At 41.7% G+C, this 21,884-nt stretch overlaps 1 protein-coding gene across 1 annotated transcript in view; it reads right to left on the bottom strand.

Annotated features, from left to right (window-relative positions):
* The window catches only part of ehd3 (EH-domain containing 3), a 22,452-nt gene extending 1,001 nt beyond the window's left edge, over nucleotides 1-21,451 (bottom strand). Inside the window, exons 1-8 of the mRNA XM_071537505.1 lie at nucleotides 19,752-21,451; nucleotides 14,509-14,685; nucleotides 13,234-13,331; nucleotides 6,910-7,051; nucleotides 6,560-6,659; nucleotides 6,197-6,367; nucleotides 2,713-2,877; nucleotides 1-2,323 (exon numbers count right to left, since the gene is read on the bottom strand). The exon at nucleotides 1-2,323 is cut by the window's left edge and continues 1,001 nt beyond it. Of these exons, the coding sequence (XP_071393606.1) occupies nucleotides 1,796-2,323; nucleotides 2,713-2,877; nucleotides 6,197-6,367; nucleotides 6,560-6,659; nucleotides 6,910-7,051; nucleotides 13,234-13,331; nucleotides 14,509-14,685; nucleotides 19,752-19,978 (1,608 nt within the window). The 5' untranslated portion in view covers nucleotides 19,979-21,451 and the 3' untranslated portion in view covers nucleotides 1-1,795. The remainder of the gene's footprint in view (nucleotides 2,324-2,712; nucleotides 2,878-6,196; nucleotides 6,368-6,559; nucleotides 6,660-6,909; nucleotides 7,052-13,233; nucleotides 13,332-14,508; nucleotides 14,686-19,751) is intronic.
* Between the last annotated feature and the right edge of the window lie 433 nt (nucleotides 21,452-21,884).

Raw genomic sequence — 21,884 nt, forward strand, 5'->3', positions numbered from 1 at the left:
ACCAATTAATCAAATATTAATCAGTCATGTAATCCACTGGAATCCTCCCAACTCAGTAGCATACATAATACTTAAGACTTGTTAACATAACAATACGTATACATGTTACAACTAATAACACTAATACATGTGGTCAAATGTATACATACAATATTCATGATAGTTATGTGCCCACATAGAACCATGACTGTCTGCACATTCAACATTCACACTCATATTCCCATACATTAATAGTCAGAATGTCCCAATGCACACTCACTTGTCCAAAACAATACCCATATTATATCTGTATATTATAGTCACAGTATCTCTAAACATGTTAATGATATTCTGTACTGACTGAAAGTCAGAAAAGAGAGATTCATCGCTCTTCGCTCATCATTTCTTCCTTATTAATTTCTCTTTAGCAGAAACTTTTTCCTCATACATTTCAAAAGGGCCTGTCTGTGTCCATCTATAGATGATGGTGATGTAATATATCACCCCATCCCACTCATAATAATCATCAGCATCTCTCTTAAAAAAACAATTAAGTAAATAACTGAATTTGACCATTTTCTTTTTATGGTAATCGGAGGTGTCATCGTCACTACAAAGCGCTCCAGTCTCTCATCTGACATCTGGCTACAAACCCAAAACCAGAATTGTGTTCATCTTGTCCATTTGTGTGTGCTTTTCTGCATTATTGTGTGTGTTTGTTACATTTCCATGCCGCCCACCAGGAAATCTTTGCAACTGTTCAATATCGCGCCATGAAAACAAAAGTCAGAATGCAGAGTGGTGCCAGGAGACAAAGATGAATCCATGACTTGGACCTAAAGGGGCTGTGAAAGGCGTTGGCAGGCAATGTGGAATACTGCAGTCAAACATGGAGCTGTTTCATCAATTCAGTACAGTATTCTGGATGATAGTTAACCTGTTTATATGGTCCTTTATATCCCAATTCTCCCAAGATGATCCTTCATTATATTTTCTCTTTCTCTACTTCCATCTCCTCATCTCTTCCTCCTCTCTTCATTTTTGTGTCTCTCCCACTTTCCAGCAGTTTAGGGTTCCAGTGTTTCTTGGTTATTTTTCTTCATCGATTACCCCACCAACTGTCCCCACCCCCCAACACCCCTCACTATCCCCCTATATTTCCTCCTTAAGAATAAGAAACAGGACAGTGAGCTATAGGCTGTATTTGCAAAGCTTTTCAAAGTGGTATATTATTAGGTATATTGGTATATTAGTGGCAGGATTCAACTAGAACCAGCTTTTTGCCTGCGTAAAAGCCATTGCACACCGGTGCACTGTGGAAATGTTGTGTGGAAAATGTGAACATTTGAATCCAAATTTAACCAGAAGATCAACAGTTCCAACTCCTATGGAATTCTGTAAAAAAACCCATCAGATTTAACTCAGATTCAGATTTTTACTTGAATTTAACTTTATAGTCTATTGTAGTATTTTCCTTTTGAAAGGGGGAAGCGGGTGTGGGGGCGAGAGAGAGCGAGAGGGAGGGAGAGAGAGAGAGAGAGAGAGAGCGAGAGAGAGAGTGAGAGAGAGAGAGAGAGAGAGAGAGAGAGAGAGAGAGAGAGAGAGAGAGAGATTTTTCTGGGTTTAGGGGCTGGGCGGCGGGAATTTGTCTTGTTGGGAAGAGAGTCAACTATTTATCTGTTCTGGTATTTTCTTCATTTCTCTCATCTTCATTTTTTGCTATAATGCTACTGTGGTAGATTCCACTTTTAAAGGGGATATTTTTCTCAAGGGTGGGGGTCTACTTTCGGGGGCGGAGGGGTATTCAATCTTACATTTACTCAGGTATTTTCCTCTTGGAGGGGGGCACCAGGTGTGGCGGCAAATCCGGTGGCAGTTCATGTCCCTCCAGCTTCACCTTGATCAGGTGATTGGCCAAGGCAAACTCCTCATCGTCAAGCATCCCATCCTTATCAATATCCGCCAGCTTCCAGATCTTTCCCAGCACTGTGTTGGGCAGTTTCGACTTCACCATCTCCTTCTTGGCGTTGGCTCCCGTCACCTTCCCGTTGACGGGCGACAGCGTGTAGAAAATCTCGTCGTAAGCCGGCTTGTCGCGCGACACGACCCACTCGGCCTCGTCGATGCCCTCGCCGGCCCCCTCGCCGTAGCCGTGGCCGAACGGGCCGTCCAGCGTGCCGTCGAAAGCGCCGCCCTTCACCACGGGGTTGGGCCGCTGCGTCTCCTCTTGGCGGACCAGGACCATCAAGCTGGCGATGTCGTTGGCCAGCATGTCGTCCACTGACTCCAGGAGTTTGGGTTTCAGAGGCTGGAACTTGGTGAGATCCTGAGCTTGGAGTTGGTCCTGGGACAGGCAGAGGGGGGGCGAGAGAGAGAGAGAGAGAGAGAGAGAGAGAGAGAGAGAGAGAGAGAGAGGACAAGTCAACCACATCACAGCTGGATTAGTTCTCACATCTGACACTCACTGAATAACTCTCCTATCATGTCAAAATGAAGATTAATTGATACTGATATTTACATAATTTCATTAATACTGCTATTTGTGTGATGTTGTTGTATTTCTTTTGATCATGCTAATAACAGTGCAAATTGAGGGGAAGAGGTAAGAGGGATCCTCTTTTCCTCTATCCTTCTTCATCCTTATCTATCTAACTATCTATCTATCTATCTATCTATCTGTCTATCTATCTATCTATCTATATTCCCTCCCACTACTGCTCCATTCCTGTTTACCTGCATCTTCTTCAGATTAGGGAAATCTCCAGGTGATATCTGATGCTCTCTCTCTATGCGGCTGTAGATCTCTCCCAGACTGGCGATCAGCTCCTTTTTCTTGTTATCCTTCCCAAACACGGAGGGCATCTCTTTCTTCAGTGAGCTGATGATGTAGGCATGGACCTGCACATGGAGATAAAGCCAAAGATGCACACACTGTATTAGTCAGTGGAAATTCACTGAGACAGTAAGTTAAATTTGATCCTTTTAAGTATTTGAACAGTGAGCCAAAGCCTAATAATTGGGACAATGAGCTAAAGTTAGACATTTTAAAGCTTAACTACTGAGAAAGTGAGATGTCTTTGTTGCTGTTGACACATCTGCAGTGTAATATGGATTTCACTTCAAAAGACGAGACAAAAGAAGAGACCGTCAGCTTTTGAGAGGAGGAGAGAAACACAGGTATTTGTTAACCATCTTTTAACACAGCTCTTTCTTCAGCAAACAATGATGTACGCAATGAAGAGAGGTATTTCAAGAACTAAACAAATTTCCCTCTCACTTTGCATTGTAGTGTATTGTTCCTTAGAATTGTTTTGCACTTGGCTCCTTGTGATTATTGTAATGATTCACAAGTGATTTACTTTCTGTAACCGCATCTGCTAATGGCGAAATGTAACATCAACATCAGCAAGCTGTCGCAAGCATGAACTCTGGGGAATGAAAAGAAAGGCAACTCCCTTAACGACATAAAATCCCTTGCAGATTAACGTCTTTCAATGACATTTCTTTTTCATTCTCAATGCAAACACACACACACACACACACACACACACACACACTCTAAGACCTCTGAGCTGTCAAATGGGAAAACTGTGCTCAACACTCATCTTAATGAGAAATTTGTGTGTGTGCTTGTGTGTGTGTGTGTGTGCGTGTGCATGTGCATGTGTTCTTCCTCAGTGTTTCCTGGAACTAAGACAGGAAGCTGACTCTCTCCTCTCATCACTCACTTCCTGTCCAAACAGGAAACAGGAAATAATTCACTCGGAGAAGGACAACCTCATTTGTATTCTATTGGTTGTATGGCAGGGACGGTCTGCTCTGCCAAGGTTAACAGCTGGATGGGGTGGGAAGGTGAAGGGATGATGGGGTAAAAGTGAATAGGAAACACACACACACACACACACACACACACCTGTGTCGACAATCCAAAGGTTTCACTACCAAATACCGGTATTAGTATGATTATTTAGACTCAAAATGAATGCCATAGCTAAAAATAATACATCAAAATTTTGTGACTATAGTGAGTCACTAAGAAGTCTAGTGAGTTTCAGGTGATATAATAGTGTGAAAAGTGGTCTAAAGATATTCAGTGTCTGGGTTAGGGTTAATCTTAAGGTTTGGGTCTGTAGAGATGCAGCAAATAGGCAAGTGACACTTTGTTGAACATCTATTTTTGTCACCTGATAGTTGGTTGAGTATCAACATTGGACTACCCAAATAAAGTGTTACCATAAAAACCTACATTCAACCCTCAGGGATGTGATTGGGCCATGATGACAAAGAAACCGGAAAATCAGCGGTGGGAGCAAAGACTAACAAATGAGAGAAACCAACACCTGCTCTGACTCCTACACCTCTACACCTGTCTTACAGCCCCCTAGGACTGCTGGGAAATAGGGCGTTTGGAGAACCAATCAGAGGGACCAGTGTATACAGTGTGATGTGTGTTGTACACCTGTTGGTGTGTTGGTGTGTTTTTGTGCTTCCAGATGAAGACAGATGCACTGAAAAGAAAGATGAAGAAGCTGACGCAAAAAATCAAACGGCTCGAGAAAGAGAAGATCGCTCTGGCCAACGACACTGATGATCTCCTCTCACGGGAGGAATGGCTCCAGGAGAATAAAGAGGTAGAGAAGAGGGAGAGGCTAGACTAAGAGAAAGAGGATATGGCTCTGTGTCACATTATGGCATAGGAGATCTATGAATGAGTTGCAACATACAGATTTCCCACTATATGATCCATCAAAAAATATTTCCTTTTTGTTCTAGAAAGTGAAAGAACACCACGCGCTCCAGCTTCAGACCACCAGGGAGAAAGAGAGCCAGTCTCTGTGTCGCAGCCGCATCTGCAGAGATGAAAAGGTGCTGGCACTTGAGACAGAGAAGCTCGCCAGAAGAGACAAAAGCTGGAGGACAAGATGAAGGAAGAAGAAAAATACTCTGCAGAGGAAGTATTGAAGAGGAGTTCATCTCTTGAGGCACAGGTCAGCAAGATGAAGAGGGACCTGGAAACGGAAAGGCACAGAGTGATCAAAGAAAGAGAGGCCTTTCAAAGAGAAGCTGACGACATGATCGCAGTGAGAAAAGCCTTTGAGTTGGAGAGGGACAACATGGCGAAAGAGAGAGATCATCCATAAAGAAATTGTGGCACAACGGATGAAGAGGAAGGCCTTCAACATCGAAAGTGAAAAAATCTGTGAGGAAAGGGAAAGCTTCCACAGAGAAAAGGCAGAGATACAGAAGAAGAGGGAGGCCTTCCGCAAAGAGGCGGACATGATGAAGGAGAAGGGAAGCATGAGCGCATCGATGAAGGAACAAACAGTGCCACTGGCCACAGAGAAACCGGTCATCAGAGGCATGAAAGGCAATGCTGTCAACACACCAGCCAAGTCATCCTCCAGCCTCATGTCAGTGTGGGCCTGCAGGGATGAGCAAAGCAACTATGGCTGTGTAAAGAAACGCAAACATCGCAACCACAATTAGAAACGTAATGGATGAAGATTCATTCAAAAACTCCAGAGTATTCAATAACATTTGCATAATTTTAAAATGTTGTTTTTTGATTTAAAGATATACAATTTATGTTGAATTTATGGAAAACACACATTAGGGATGTAATGCATCAATAGTAACAACTATGATGCAGAAAAGTGTCATTGTATATTTCTATATAAAGCAATTTACACATAGAATCATCAATATTCTGCCAAATACAGATGCACAGACTAATTTAAGTGAAGACTGATGAGGAATCCCTTCAAATTGCAGTGACAAAACACACCCCTATTAAAAGAGTAAAACATATGAGAAATATGAAAAAGTTACTGCACGCACACACACACACACACACACACACACACAACCCAAGTTTCTAAGGAGGGTGACAGGAAATGTGCAGTGAGTTATTTACTTTAAATAACAAATGTCATTCTTCCTTTGTGTCCTGTGCTGTATGTTTTAATTGCCCATAATTTGTTTTTTTCCACAAAAAAAAAGTTAAACAACCAATTTCGGTTTAGTGCACTTGTAACAAAATGTCCTAGTTACGATAGACCTCTTGACTTTGTGGAATTGTACCCCGCCCTCTCCCCGCTCACAAATCTCACTCCAAGAACTCCCTGGGAGCTGGCAGCCCTGCAGAATGACCTCAATGCCCAAAGTCTCTATCAGCGGCTGTGTGTGTGTGTGTGTGTGTGTGTATTGTCTGCTTTACCTTGGCTAGTCGCGCCCTCTTGATCAGATCGTTGAGCTTCCTCAGCGCTGCGTTCCTCGGTAAAGACTGAATGTCCTTGAATAAGTCCTGTTCCTCCGCTTCAAACAGCTTCCTGTTGTCCGGGATCAACAGCGGGTGAGACCAGAACGAGCCGATGTACACACGGATCACCTGACGGAGAGGGAGAGGGAGACAGAGAGAGGGGATCAACAGAGGGTGGGACCAAAACAAAACAGACTAAATAGCCAGTCAGCCAGCCAGTAAACAAACTCAGTAACTCATTCACCCAACCAGTCATTAAGCAGGTCTGTATGTTAACTTTTTCCCCCTTTTTCGACCATTTAAGCCAGTATGGCAGTTTACCTCAGGAGTGTTAACTATCTTCCCCAGCGACCACATCAGAGCGCCATACACTCTCATCAACTGCTGGGTCTCTATCTGGTCTGCCTTGTTCAGCACGACCCTGAAGAAAACAACAGAACAGAATAGAATAAAGTTGATGTTGACATTAGTATTCCCAATGCTTGTGTACCACTTAAGCTCTGAAACCATAAAAACCTGTGGAGAGAAAAAAAAAAGGTGCTACTGCTTTAGGTTGTTTACAGCTCACATTTTGTCACACTCTACACTATTGTATTCGTGTTTGTGTCATGCAGCTTGTATGAAGGATTTGGTGATGACTGTGTGTTCCAAGTCAAGCATTCTTAGAGCACCTGATCTTGTCTTCGTGGTTTTTCAGGGCCTTGATCACGTCGGAGAACTCGTCTGAGATGTCCAGTTTGTGGGCGTCAAACAACAATATGATCCGATCCACTCGCTCCGCAAACCACTCCAACACAGCTGCAAAGTCATAGCCTGAGAGAAGAGAGGAGGAGAGGAGAGGAGAGGAGAGGAGAGTGGAGAAGAATGAATAGTGTGTGTAAAAGGGAGGAAGACAAGAGAGAGGGCGAAGGAGAGGATTGAAAGAAGGGGTTAGGGTGTGAAATCAAAGGTGGGAGTGGAGATGTTGGGAGGTGAAATTGAGATAAAGACAGAATGTAAAGGAAATAAAGATTAATTCTCATTTGTGTTTCCCTTCATCCCTCATTACTTCACCAAAATACCAGGGAGAAGAAAGGCATTTGGATTATTAGGAGCAATAATGAATTTCATTGCTGTTCTTAAAGTTTAATAGAACTCAATTTATAAATTCACACACTGTATGCTACGTTTATGGAATAGGTCAGTCGATCGATTTTTATAATCATGATCAACTTTCTTCCAAAGCCAGAATCCAGAGAACTGAACCATGAACCTAAACCCTGATGTTGTAATACCCCCACGAGGAAACTATTACAATGTCTCCAGGTCAATAGGGGAGGCAATAAGAAGGACGCCCATATTACAACATGTTGAGAGAAAAGAATGCCTGTTTACAAAGCACGATGGTTGCCAAGATCCAAACCAAGTGGTTTTTGGGTTTTTTTTTGGTTTTTTTTACAAGGGCACATACCACAAGCTCAGTCAGTATTTGGACAATAAAACATTGCCATTTTAGCCATTTTATTTTCAGCTCTACACATGAACAGTTAAAGAATCACAGTGTTTTTCTTCATGGTCTCAACCATTTCAGACTGCCACAAGTATTTAGACTCATTATACCCAATGAACTAGTCATTTTCAGTATCTAGTCAAAAAATGCACAATGTGCAAAGACTTCTAGATGACTGATGGGTGTGACGATGAGACTTGATAAGTGTTACTGTCCAAATACTTATGTAATGAAATGTAATAAATCATGTTGTCAAAAAAGAATGTCTATTTACAAAGGGAGAAGGTACTGCCAAGATCCAAAACAAGTGACTTGCAAAAAGTACTAAAACTGCATTTACATACTGTAGGAACAGAAAAAAAACCAGATATTTAATTATTTCTCCTGGCTATCTAAACAGGGAATAACAACCATAGAATGATTGTTAACCTTTTGTAGTAAAGATTTTTTTTTCTCACGGGTGTGAAAAAAAAAAATAAAGCCATGAGAAGATAAGATCTGGATCACAATGAGTTAAAAATATAATCTTCTGTACCTGTCGCATTTAATTTTACAAACTTGCTTTGGATGTTCATAGATTTTGAAATCAGATATCCCTTAGGATGTGAAGTATAACAACATATATTATTTTAACCAGTATCACAATGCTGCGATGCTTGTGTTTCAATTTTGTTGAAGGCCAACCGATGACAGAGAGCCCCAGTATGATGTGATGCGAGTATGAGATTTCCCTGGACACTGTAATATATCTAATGGTCCCAAAGCTGCAGTTCATATTTTAACGGATAAATTCTTGTCAACAATGAATGTCTGGTGAAAAAAAAAGCTTGCACAAGCATCAAAACATGCTACACTACTACTGTATGCTGTTAGAAAATGTATTATGGTATAAATGATTAAATAGGAGTCTTTATGCCGATAGGAGTAGAATATTTTACTCCAAGTTTGTGTTCATACATAGAAGACATCATTTAACTGTGTATCTCCTGTGTTTGATGTACTGTTATAAAAAACGCTTGGTCTTTCAAAATGTTTGGCTGTTTTGGTAGTTTAGGCAAATATATGTGCGGGAGAAGGTTTACAGTAAATAAAGGTTAAGAATGAATGAATGAATGAATGAATGAATGAATTTGAATCTGCGGGCAGGAGTCCTTGATTGACTTTCTGTCCCGCTCAAGGACACAATTCAGTCTTACCTGGAGAAATTCCACAGGATATGAGAGGAGAACAAAGAACAATGGAGGGATGGAGGGATGGAGGGATTAGCGAGTTAAAGTTTCCAACCAATACCGAGGGATATATGAGAGAGGGAGAAAGAAAGAGACAGACACAGAGGCAAAGTCAGTAGTAAACTGGTTATAGTGGTAATTATTATGGGATGGCAACCAGGAGGCATTCGCTGTCAGTTGGTAGTGGGTGGCAGTTGTATGTTAATGAAGTGATTTTCACACTGATTCTCTGGAGAGCGACACTTGTCAAATATTTTTCCCCTACCGAGTCAAAACTAATTTCACAGGTTTTTGCATAAGAAAATGTACCCTGTTTTTCTCAGGTTCTCACTTTTTATTCAGCCTAGAAACCACTGGCAACATAACATAACAAATGATTTTAATACTAAATTAGAGACACATTTTAAAATTTCTATGATCTAAATCTGGGCCCAAACCCAGAAAAATACTGTGTTGGTTGATTCAACCAGGCTAGCATATAGCCGTCATAAGAATCCCACTTTTACTTGCTTTACAACAGTTGCTATTGCTACTAGTGCTGCATTGCTGCTCCTCCCAGTAGAGGAACTATTTGGAAAATCTTGAACGTGTAACACATGCAACAAAGGCTATGCATGTATGTTTCAAGAAACCCTGTGATTTTCATTCGTCACCTCTGGACTCATGAAGCCCATTCAAAATTCACTGCAGTTCACCAAAATTCATGGGCACCAACCTGCAAGTACTACAGATGGCGGCAGTAATTATTCCAACTGGATTTTCTCATGGATAATTCCTCATGGGGATGGAGCAACAGTTCAGCAGTAGTAGCAGTAAGTGTGTAAAATGTGAACATCTACTCTGTCTGGAGGTCAAGCATGAACAGCTGAGAGGGGAGAGGGAGCACACTGCTGCTTGGCCAAAGCTACAGAGGGTTAAGTGAGACAGATACCTTGATATTTTGAATTTTAGTGGATTATTCTTCTACACGATGCACTTTTTACATGGTGTGGAAAAAACTTTATACATTTTTTAAGGGGGAATTCAAACCCATAACTGAGACCTGAACGCAGAAACTACGACCGCTCAACCATCCTGACTCAATTTGTTCATGAATTTTTCCATCAATGCTTTGCTCACATCTTTAGCAAAAATTCAAAATAGCTAGCTAACGAGGTAAACTTATATGGACAAATGCATAAACTTTTCCCCAACCATGTGAAAAGTGTCTGGTGAAGAAAAATAACACTCAAGATATCACTTTATTTTGCCTTTTTGCAGCCGACAGATGCCCAGATTTTTAATCCACAATACCTCCATAAGGACATCTATGTAGACAGCTATAGCCTGAAAACTCCTCTGCCGTATCTGGGCACGCACACACACACACAATACACACAAATACATAAATACAGACACATGGGCATAAGAACAGAAAAAGATGAAAACACAAAGAATGATAAACACACAGAAAGAAAGAAAGAAAACACATGAACATAGACATGAAATACACAAATACATACATACAAAACCACACAATAAACACGTAGAACACGATGAACAGAGAATGAAAATATATACACAAACAAAAACAAACAAAAAAAACACACACACACACGCTCTCTGTCCCTAGAGAAAACACAGCTGTGCTGACCCAGTAGAGGTTCAGTTTCGCCTGTATTTTTTTTATATCCGAGCAGACGATGGTAGGGTCATACTACACTGTGTTGTTTATTTGGTCTGACAACACACTCACAGGACACTTTGACCTGCCAAACGGATTATGGGGCAGGGCTGTTATGGGTCAGTTCACTTTCAATTTAACCAGTTCAAAATGTTAACGAAAACTGCAATTCAGCTGGTAATGATAAAGCGCTCATTCTCAGTTGTTTCTCAGTTGGCTGGACTTAATAACCTTCTCATGACAAACACTTTTCAGCGTTTGAGTTCTGAAGAAAGCCCACGTCCCGAGAGAGTGGAACACCCTGTTATGAAGCAATGTGTTGGACTCCATGACAGGACTTGTTCTTTATGCTATATTCTCAAAAAATGATACATGCACAACTTCCTAGAGACAATGGAGGTGGAAAATATTGCCTTGAGCAGGAATGGGGATTGGCAAGTGGGAAAAATCTATTTCAATTATAGAGTGGAACAATAATATTGTGAAAAAATGGTGATTGGTCACCGTTATTAATCATCACCTTACAATGCTGCCTGTGTATCATGGCCTTAAGTGACACAGAATCACAAAATCAAAAGCAGCTTTGAGTGGAGGAGTGCAGATCAATTCTATGTCAGCAGATGAATACAATCAAGCAATAATTATTTCCATGAACCAGGATCTGCTCTTAATGCAATCAGGCCCTGCTGGCTCCTTGTACTTATCTGCTGATATTGATAAAATGGTCATTACAAGAGAGATTCAATGTTTTGCATTGGAATCAAACACAAATACTACCACCTCCACTAATAAATAAACAAAATGAGCATGCTCATTATTTCTCCAGATGGTTACCTACATCACACCTCCATCCTGATACTGCCAGGTGCGTTCAATGCCTCTCTGTTGTGACAGTTAATATTATCAACGTCAATAGAGCTTTGGCAAAAGAGACACAATCAATGCGGGCTTTAGTTGGCATAAGAAACAAACACAGAACGCAAAATTAGCATTGTTATGATTGCTGGTATAACAGAAAGACAAGCCGAAAGGGAGAGAGAACGATAGACACACACAGAGAAGAGCAGAGAGGAATTCAGAGACAGACAGAGAAAGAAAGAGAGAGTGGACGAGGGAGAGAGAGTGAGAAATATGGCTGCCTTTAACTACCTCAGCTCTTTTGTTAACCTTAGCGGTTGACATGGCAATGCTGGCATTTAGCTTTGGGAATGCCAACCGTCACACACACATATCAACCTTTAAGAAAGCAGTCTAAAAAAGCCTTTCCCACCTAAACTTCTCTTCATACTTCACCACCAGGGACTGGGGTTGATCCACTTTCAGTTCACTTAGTTCAAGATGTAGATAGAAAATACAATTAAGAGTGATATAACTTTTTTGACAATTTATTTTTGGATTTATATAAATAGCTGTGTGATCACACTACCCCACTCCATTCAAATTCAATTTAATTTGCTCCTTGGCCAGTAGCTCTTTATATTTTGCTATCTCCATTTATCTGATCATACTAGACTTTATAGGACGTCAACAATTGCTACATCTGATAATACGTCTGTGTTTCACGTTGAGAAATGAAAGCGCAAGCATCACAGCTAGAGACACCCTCAACATTCCTCTCATACCTTTGTTACAATCAGTTTATGGACAAATCTGTTTATTTTTCCAACACGATCACAACAACTGAAGTATGTTTTTCTCTGCTACCTTGGCCTTTCAGAAAAACATGAGAATATGTGGTCAGCAGCACAATAAACGCTTCATGTGTCTCCAGTGATGCTGGGGCGCCTCCAAAATGTGGTTTGAAATATGTGGATGACACAAAGTTGCTGCATATTAGTTTTTAATGTTGCAGCATTAAAACCATTGGGAGGTAGACCACAAAGTATGCATGGGGGAATACCACTGAATTTCAGCATTCAGTTTTGTTATTCCCTTTCCTTAGGACCGTTCAGTCTGAGTTAGTGAACACTCAACTCACAAATCTCTAAGGTCATATTTTTTTGGAAAAATCAAAAGTGCTACTGTGGTCACACCAATATAAACCTCAGTAGAAAATGAATTGGAAACAATGGAAAACCTGACAGTCCCTTGGATGCGTTTATGGACTGACTTGGGAATAAAAATGTGCATCCCTGTTTGTTGACATCTTATTGCGAGTTCAATTCACGAGAGGTCAAGTGTGCCTTATCATTGTTTATGTCATGTGTTTACATTACTGTGTGTTCAGTGCAAAACAAACTGTGTACAGCGTTAATGTTGAATTGTGAGAGAATGTGAATGTGTGTGTGCACGTGTGTGTATTCCAAAGCTCATCTTTTTCTCACTGCTTCCTCTTCTCTGAAAAGAAAGAAGCATAATCCTCCTGATAGCTAAAACAACACACACACACACACACACACACACACACACACGTCCAAAGGGAATGCTGACATTGTAGTTCAGAGTTCAGTGTGACTAGGGGAGACGCAGCTGAATGGATACACTGAATGAACACTGATACACTGAACTTACATACACACACAATATCAACAATACAGGAAGGCAAAAAATAACATGTGTGTGTGTGTGTATGTGTGTGTATGTACAGTATGTTTGTAGTGTGTGTGTGTCTTACCTCGACTGATTCTCTGTTTCTCTCCTGATAGAATCCCTGGTGTGTCAATCACACTGATGCTTTCCAACACTGGGTTAGGCAGCTGGGCGCACACAAACCTAAACACACGCACACACACACACGCACACACACACACACACACACACACACACGCACACACACACACGCGCACACACACACTCACACACACACACAAACACACACACACACACACACACACACACACACAAGCACACACACGCACACACACACAGGAAATGGATAGTATCACAGATCCAGTGGGTTTTTAAGGAGAAGAAAAAAGAAGAGACGAGAAGAAGAGGAGGAGAGAGGAGATGAAAGGAGAGGAGAGAGGGGAGAGAGGGAAGGGAGGAGGAGAGGAAATGAGAGGAGAGAGAGGGAAGAGGAAAGATGAGAGCGAAGAGGAAATGAGAGGAGTGCAGACTAGGAGAGGAGAGATAAAGGAAGCAGGACAGAAGTGCAAAAAGTTTTAACAACAAACATCTTCCCACGCCAGACCTCTGTCTCCCTTTTCCCTCTCCCTCTCCCTGTCTCCTCGTCCTCCTCTCTCCTGCTCTCCCTCTACTTTCTCCAGCTGTATAAATACTAACAGGTTAGCTGTCCTCACTGCACCCCCCACCTCCACCCCCCACCTCCCCCAACTCCACCCCCCACCACCATAGATAATCAATGTTTCTTCTGTATCCTCTCAGCAGCGGTGGGCCATCACAGCAAGGACACTGCAGCGAGAGCAACTAAGAAGAGTTTTATTAGTTTCTGTTCTCCAGAAGGATGACTCTGCAAAGATGACTGACTGTGTGTGTGCGTGTACGTGTGTGTGTACGTGTGTGTGTGTGTGTGTGTGTGTGTGTGTATGTGTGTGTGTGTGTGTGTGTGCGAATGATTGAGACACACATAGGGCCATTAAACAGAGGAAAGCCTGACCAGTGAGCGGAGGGAAATTCAATCACACAGGAATGTAGAGCTATGGTGTGGATTCTCTCTTGTGCTCTCTCACTCTCCCTCGCTTTCTTTCTTCCCCACTCTCTTCCTTTTCCTCCCTCTCTCTCTGTCTCTCTCTCTCTCTCTCTCTCTCTCTCTCTCCCTCTCCACCCCTCGCTTTCTCTCCCTTTATGTTCACATACTTCACTTTGGTACACACATAACTCCACAGATAGCAATCATCCCATCGTGTGCATCTGCTATCACTGCATTCAAGCGTTTCCCCCAGAACTGTGTGTGTGTGTGTTTGTGTGTGTGTGTGTGTGTGATTACCTGTTGAGGAAGGCGTTTCCGAATGCGTTTAGCTTTCTGAAGGGCTTCTTGGGGTCAACCACCAAAGCGTTGCCGGGGATGATGCCTTCTGTGTCGCCGTGCATCACCGCTATGAAGGAATCTGTGGTGGGTTCAGGACCGATCCGCATGCCAGGAAAATCCTGCTCCAACAGGTAGCTGTAGGTGAGATAGAATCACATACCGTTAAACAAGACTGATAAGTGATATAGCGTGCAAGGATAAATCAATGGTGCATTCAGGCTCTTTTGGCATGCTGTGAAAATCCTTCTCAGGCAGGTAGCTGAGACACAGAAGAACACTGTAGAGGGAGTTATGTAGCATAGGGAGACATTACAAGACTTTTTAAGATATTAGTATCACTATGTACAGTATGCAGGAACTGATGGTGCATTCAGTCCCTTTCAGCATGCTGGGAAAATCCAATATAAAATTACATTAATGGAAGTTCATTAACCAATCATAACTCAAAAATACAGGTCTGTTTAGGGCTTTACATACAAGTGTTTAGGTGACACACACTGTCAGTCCTTCTATCAAGAGACAATGATTTTCAGAGTGAAAAAATATCTTGAATCCAACATAAAATAAACTTTGTCATAATATAAACTTTGCCAGTGACACTGTTTCGACATTGAGTTGCTTACTGCAACTAAAGCCTTACATGTGACAGTTTTATCGCTGTCTCTCTATTCACCTGAGCAAACTCCCAATTTTACTGTTCTATGACAATAAAGTTGACTTAAACGCAACCATGGGACGATACATCTTGCTTTAATTTTAACTCATCTGTTTTAAGAGTAAAAGGTTAAATCTTCAGCTGTTAATTCAGTGACATCACATATGTTATAAATAAAGATTAGTGTGTGTGTGTGTGTGTAGTCTTTAGAATGCCAACAATGTTGAATGTGAAACACAGAACATAAAAAAAAAAAAAATAGGCAAGAGATTTACAGCTAAAAAGCCTATAAATTTTAAGTGTGAGTGTGGTATGTGTATGCGTTTAAACTACTACCAGATGTGAGGTTAATTCTCCTATACATCTTCTCCGCACACACACTCCTACACACACACACAGACACACACACACACCTTGTCAAAGGAGCCAGCAGTGCCTGGTAGAGCCATCTCGCTGCACACGTGTCTGTGTGGTGTACATCTTTCTGTTGTGCAATCCATATGCACAGCCATGTGTTTCTGCAAGCATGTGTGTGTGTTTATCTGAGTATAGTGTGTGTATTTGTGTCTATGGATGGGATTTGTGCAATACATATACACAAACTGATAAGTATGCCTGCTCATGTTTGTAGTGTGTGTGCATGACCATCCTATAGTGTTAGACCATCATTCTGACACAAGCCATACTGCAGCATTTGGTTCTTATGCTAGCTTTTCTTTATGTCTATTCTCTCTATTCCCACTGTATCCAAAGCAACATGAGACGCTCTGGCAATCAAAAGTGTTTCTTGCACCCGCCTGTTGTTGCAAAGGACTATCCTTCATCGTTTTGGGTGTCTGGATTCATTTCTAACTTTTTTGTCATAAAATCAATGTCGACTAAGCTCTCAGCAAGTCCTCATTGCAAATTCGAAGGGTGCGCTTGTCACGCAGGATGATGGGAGAAGAAAGGAAACAGTAAAGCCAGCTCGCCTACACACCAGTTCATTTATCACATTCTATGCAGTTTGATGGTTCATGCCCCACCAGTGAGGACTATGTTAAAATTCAACATTCATTACACTGGCTTCATCGACGGGAAGCAAACCCACAACCTTAAAGCTGCAGTTTATGAGGTTTGAAGCGTTGAAGCGTCTTTAAAATCAAATCATGAGCAGAGGGGATGGAAGAGTGTAGCTCCCCGGTGAGAAACGTCATCATAGCTGTTTACCATTTCATCACATTAACATCACTAGTGAGGCGAGCAGAGGCATCCTGTCACCGAGAACAAAAACTATATTTGATGATTTGGTTTTTTAGCATCTCAAAGTGCTGCGTGAAAAGAAAACAGAGAGACCAAAAAGGAGAGTAGACAAAATGAGCCCTAAAAATGAAGACATGGTCAGATCACATTACAGAGACTGTCCTCTGAATAACCACACCCAGGTGGAGAGGCCGTATTACCCTCCGTCAGCATATGTCTCTCTGTCCGTCCATGTAGCTGTTTTCTCTTCCTTTCATTTCCCTGACTAATATTTGTTTTCATTTTATGACTCGTCTAATTCAGCTCAATACACAGTAAAACAAAGTTGACCACAAACAGCCCTTCCCCTACCTGGAAGCAATGTCATCTTTGTTTTTCAATAGATTGCCAAATGCAAGTGTACTCAAGCAGATCTACATCTGATCTACTGACACTAAATACACTGTGTTCTCTACTGAAACTAAATCTGGTTGTTAAAATAAATTTTAACTCAGTTCTTTACATCTGTTTCTATGTGAACTACTGTTTACCAAAGAAAATACACTTTTTTGAATGATTTTAAATTAAAAGACATTTCTGTGGTTTCATTTCATCATCTGATCCATGATCTAGATCTGCTTCAGAACCTCCTCTGTTAAAAATATTATTATATATTTTCTTCTTAACTTCTTCTTACATTCAAACTAATAACAATTTACATTTAAACTTAGAGTTGAAAATGCCCCACCCTTATATCTAGTTTAGGTATGAAACTAACAAGCCTAGTGACTGTTCAGCAACACCCGAAAGAAACTGCACTGACTGCTCCCTGAATCACTGCTGGAGAAACTGAAAGTGAATCTGTGGCTGCAGCAGTTCTGACCGAGGGTTACTCAGCAGTTTGTACATTCTGCATCTCACTGTTACAATGTTGGTGGTGCGAGGAGTCAGGAGAGAGAGAGAGAGAGAGAGAGAGAGAGAGAGAGAGAGAGAGAGAGAGAGAGAGAGAGAGAGAGAGAGAGAGAGAGAGAGAGAGAGAGAGAGATATAACAGGGATGTCTGTGTACCGTCTTGTCTTACAACAGGAAGTCACTAACAGCATGCACTTTCAGCATCTCTCTAGCTTTCAAAGACCTAACCCGCTAATTACCTACAATGCTGTGTGTGTGTGTGTGTGTGTGTGTGTGTGTCAGAGAGGCAAGCCATTAGCAGTAGCCATGCAGTTCAAAAGAGGCCCAACACCTAGCTGCTAATATCTCTCTCTCTCTCAAACACATACACACACACGCCAGAAATACCCAAGCTCTGACAAAACTCTATAGCATAAGGGTTACTTTCACATTTCGAACCATTTTGCCAGTGAATTATGGTTACAATTACATTTTAGGAGTTTATCCCTCACTCTTATCTGGAATGACTTACAAAAAGCAGCTGAGAAGAGAAGAAGTGTTAGAGACAATAATACAATCGACATAGAAATAGATAGATAGCATCAGATTAATGTTTTTAGGCATTTAGCTCATCTAAAGTGACTTACAATGAGTGCAACAGTGGACTAAGCTGAAATTCCTACATAACAAACATTACAAGCAGACTGTAAGGAGTACAGCACCCATACGATACATGCAACAAAACCTCCTGTGTCCCTAGAAAATGTATGTATAACAGAGAATTGTTAGTTGAAGAAATGAAAGCCAAGGAGAAAAAGTTTCTTTAGGTTACTAGACAGAAATCAGATCCGGTGCCATTTAAATGAATGTTTACCAATGGCTGTCACAAAATGGCGAATAATGGGAGCTGTTCTATCCAGTTAATGCAAGAAAAAAACACAACTGTTTAGACATTTTCTTCCTCATGGGGTGAATTATTGAAGAGTCTCTATAGGACAAGATGTGTAGGTTTGTGGAAAAATGGGTGTAGGTCAAGAACAGAACGACTCTTCCTCCAGTGTTAGCTGAATGGAAAATGCTCACTAAGACATGTAAGGTGTGTGATGAATTTCACCTAAAACTGCCTTGGCCTGGAGCTAAGAGGGGCTTGTTATGGTGCGACAGGGTCCCCAAGACTTCCTGCACCCCGGGGCCCGACGGCTCTGCGGGAGGTCAGACGTCGGGCTCCTACGTCCACTCTGTACCTGTCTGTCACTCCATCTGCCTGCCCGTCTGTCTGTAACTCGAGGGGGGGGAGGGACTCAAGGTCTGTCTGGAAACTTATTATTAACCATTTGACAGTTAGACAGATGGTCATAATGGTTGCTATGGTTATTACACTAAGTGCCACTAAAGCCAGTGCTTTACATCCGCTGCTTTTTTATCCAATTCTTAACTAGAACCTCAAGCTGTCTTGAGGCTGGGATTTAAAACTCTGGCTCTGGATCCAGGACGGGTCACAGGCCGGTTTCTGGTGGCTTCCCACATGAAACAAAAAAAATGTTTTAGTCCCAGGGGGAGAGAATACATTTATTTTGCTCGGGTCCCAGGCTGAAAAAGAAAAATGCTCCAAACTAAGGCATGTGCATACACACACACACACACACAAAGACACACATTGTCAGAGAAGGCTGCAGTGCCAGGTAGTGCTGCCTCCGTATGCATTAAGTGTGTATGTGTGTGTTGATGTGCTGGCTGTCATGTAAACTTTTTTATGGGCTCAATAAAGCTTGCAGAGGTGTGGCTCCTGATATATGGCAGCTGGGCTGTGTTTGTGTGTGTGTGTGTTTGTGTGTGTGTGTGTGTGTGCGCGCATGCATGTGCGTGTGTTATGCTATTCAAGGACTATAGTGCCCACTCATGACAAGATAGACATGCAAACTCCATTTTATTTTAGTTTTCTATCCTTAATCCTCTACTTGTTCTCTTCCATTCTGTATTATTCTATCCTGATTTATTGTATTCTATTCCACTCTATTCTATCCCAGTTCAGTTTTGTTCTGTTCTAGTCTATTCTATTTTAGGATAGTCTATTCCTCTTCTTTTCTCTTGCTGTCAAACTACTTTACTGCTGAGGCTGAGAGAGGAAAACGTCTGTTCGGGTGTGTCAACCTGTCTCTCTCTATCTCCCTCTGTGTCTGTCTGTCTCTCTTTCTAACGGTCTCGCCCTTGTGTGTGTGTGTGTGTGTGTCTCTGTGTGTGTGTGTGTGTGTGTGTGTGTGCCTGTCTACCTCACTAAGTGTGCATGCAGACTGATGTGCTTGCCTTGCTCCTTATCTATGTGTCTGTGTGTGTGATTCTCCTTCCCATATGAAGCCAGTAAGCCTGTGTGTGTGTGTATGAGTGTGTGTGTGTATGAGTGTGTGTGTGTATGAGTGTGTGTGCCCCTTTCTCACCGTATGAAGCTGGTCTTGCCAGTGGAGTACTGCCCCACCAGTAGCACCATGGGCTTGTTGTCGAAGTCGGCGTCCTCCAGCGCCGGGGAGTGGAACTCATGGAACTTGTAGCTCTCCTCCAGCGGCAGCAGTTTGGTTTTGTAGAGTTTCTTCAGGCCATCGCTGACCGTCTGGAAGACTTCTGGCTCCTTCTTCCTCCGGTCGTCGGTTCCTAGCCAGCTGAACATGGCTGCTGGTGGCTGATCTGGAAAGTCGTCTGCTAGTCTGGCCTCCGATATGTGTAACTGATCAAAAACTGCTGTTTGTTGATCAACTGGATACTTGTGGCAGCTTTATCTGCTTTTGATCAATACTAGTCTGTTGTAATAGGTTTATTTTTGCAAATTGTTTTTCCTGCTGATGGATTGGATACAAGTCTAAAAGGTCAACTCTATGGATACAGAGTTGAGGTCTAATATAGATTATTGTGATTATTATTTGTGTTTCCTCCAATCTCTAATAGTGTTAGGTCGACCTTAAGAGCAGTACTGGACACTACTGCATTATGTTTAGTCTTTCTGTCTTTGTCTCTTGAAAATGAAATATTTTAATCTGATACCAAACTAATAACCTTAAACGCAAATTCAAATAATAATGGGTCTATTTTAAGTCAAATCTAGATAAAGTTAGGCTCTACCTTAATTTCAAACCATAATAACTTCAGGTTTGCCTTAAAATCAAAACATAAATGGCTTACTCACTTAATATTTAGAGTATTTTTCACCAAGATGAGTTTGACTTGAAAAGTTCAGAAAAAATCTGATAATTGCTCTAAAACTAGCCTACTGCTAACTACCATTAATACATAAACCTCTAGGCACTGTCAAACCCCACAAGGTCCAAAATAAAAATGGTGGGGGGAAATTCTAAGTTGGCTGTAATTTCACAACATGAAATGAAATGTAATATACAGAAGCTATACTGTAAGCCGACTATGGTTATTTGCCCCGGTGTAACTTTGACTGGAAAGTCTCTCGAAAATGAGAAAATCTCTTAAAAAGTATATCTTCGAAAATCTCTTTTTGAAAAGTGTGTCTTGAAAACGGAAGGCTATTTTATCTCGCAACCGTCTCAGGCAAAATAAAGACCAAAGTCAGAGTCAGTCTGTCCTGCTGGACTGTATGGGTGGTGGTTGTTGTTGGTGATGATAATGGTTTAGCCTGCAGTTAAATTCAAAGTCAAAGCAGTCAGTCTTTTGAAGGCAATTTTAAGAATAACTTATCTCCAATAACGTCTACAAATGAAAGCTGTTTTTCTATCTGTCAAAATTCAAAATTGATCCTTCCAACGCATCCTCCTCATTCAGTCCATCGATTCTCCCAAGTCTGTCCAGGCCACTTAGCAGCTCTGGGCCAAAAATACAATGCATTCAAAAAGAGTTTTGCTTGCTTAACCAATCTATTTCACAAATCAGACACTGCAGAGGCGAGCCTAAATCATTCTGCTCACGCACAACATCACGTTACCGCTATTCAGCCGGAATTTCGTCCAAAAGCAAGCGGAGGAATCCCAAAAATGATGCACCGAGCTGCTGTCACAACGCAACCAGCGTTATTGTTCAGCTGCTCCCGCACTTCAGGCCACAAAATAACCCCAACTTATTCACTTCAGCAGCAACACTTCTGTCGTTTTCGAGTCAAAAAAATGAGAATATGTGTGATGAGGTGTTTTCTCCCACTGAGCAGAGCTGGATGTAGCAGCAGCTGATGTTCTGCAGCTCAATTTAAATGCCGAGGCGAAGGAAACCCGAGCCGGGCGGAAATGCCCAACTGCTGGCAAAGCCCCACCCAGTGATGCCGCGGCTGAAGCCGGTCCGGGCGACGCCATGTTGGATGAGGAGAGGAGAGAGGAGTGGAGGACCAGCGGAGGAATGACAGTGCGCCTCCCAGCGGTTATAGAGCTACAAGAGTCCATTGAGTGAGAGTGAAATTTGATCTTGAAGTTTTTATCTCTATTATGGAGAGAAAAAATGCAGCAAATAATCCCAGAAATTAAATTAGAAACCATATCTAAAAAAAGAAAATCACATCAGAGGAAAATACAGAACCAAAGTACCTCTAAATGCTGGTTGATGACTTATGTAAGGTTGAGTGA

The sequence above is a fragment of the Centroberyx affinis genome, unplaced genomic scaffold (genome assembly GCF_046629955.1).
Source record: "Centroberyx affinis isolate AG114_WGS23_722 - 3 ecotype Tasmania unplaced genomic scaffold, CSIRO-AGI_Caff_v1 ptg003059l_1, whole genome shotgun sequence".
In the NCBI taxonomy this organism is placed as follows: Eukaryota; Metazoa; Chordata; class Actinopteri; order Beryciformes; family Berycidae; genus Centroberyx; species Centroberyx affinis.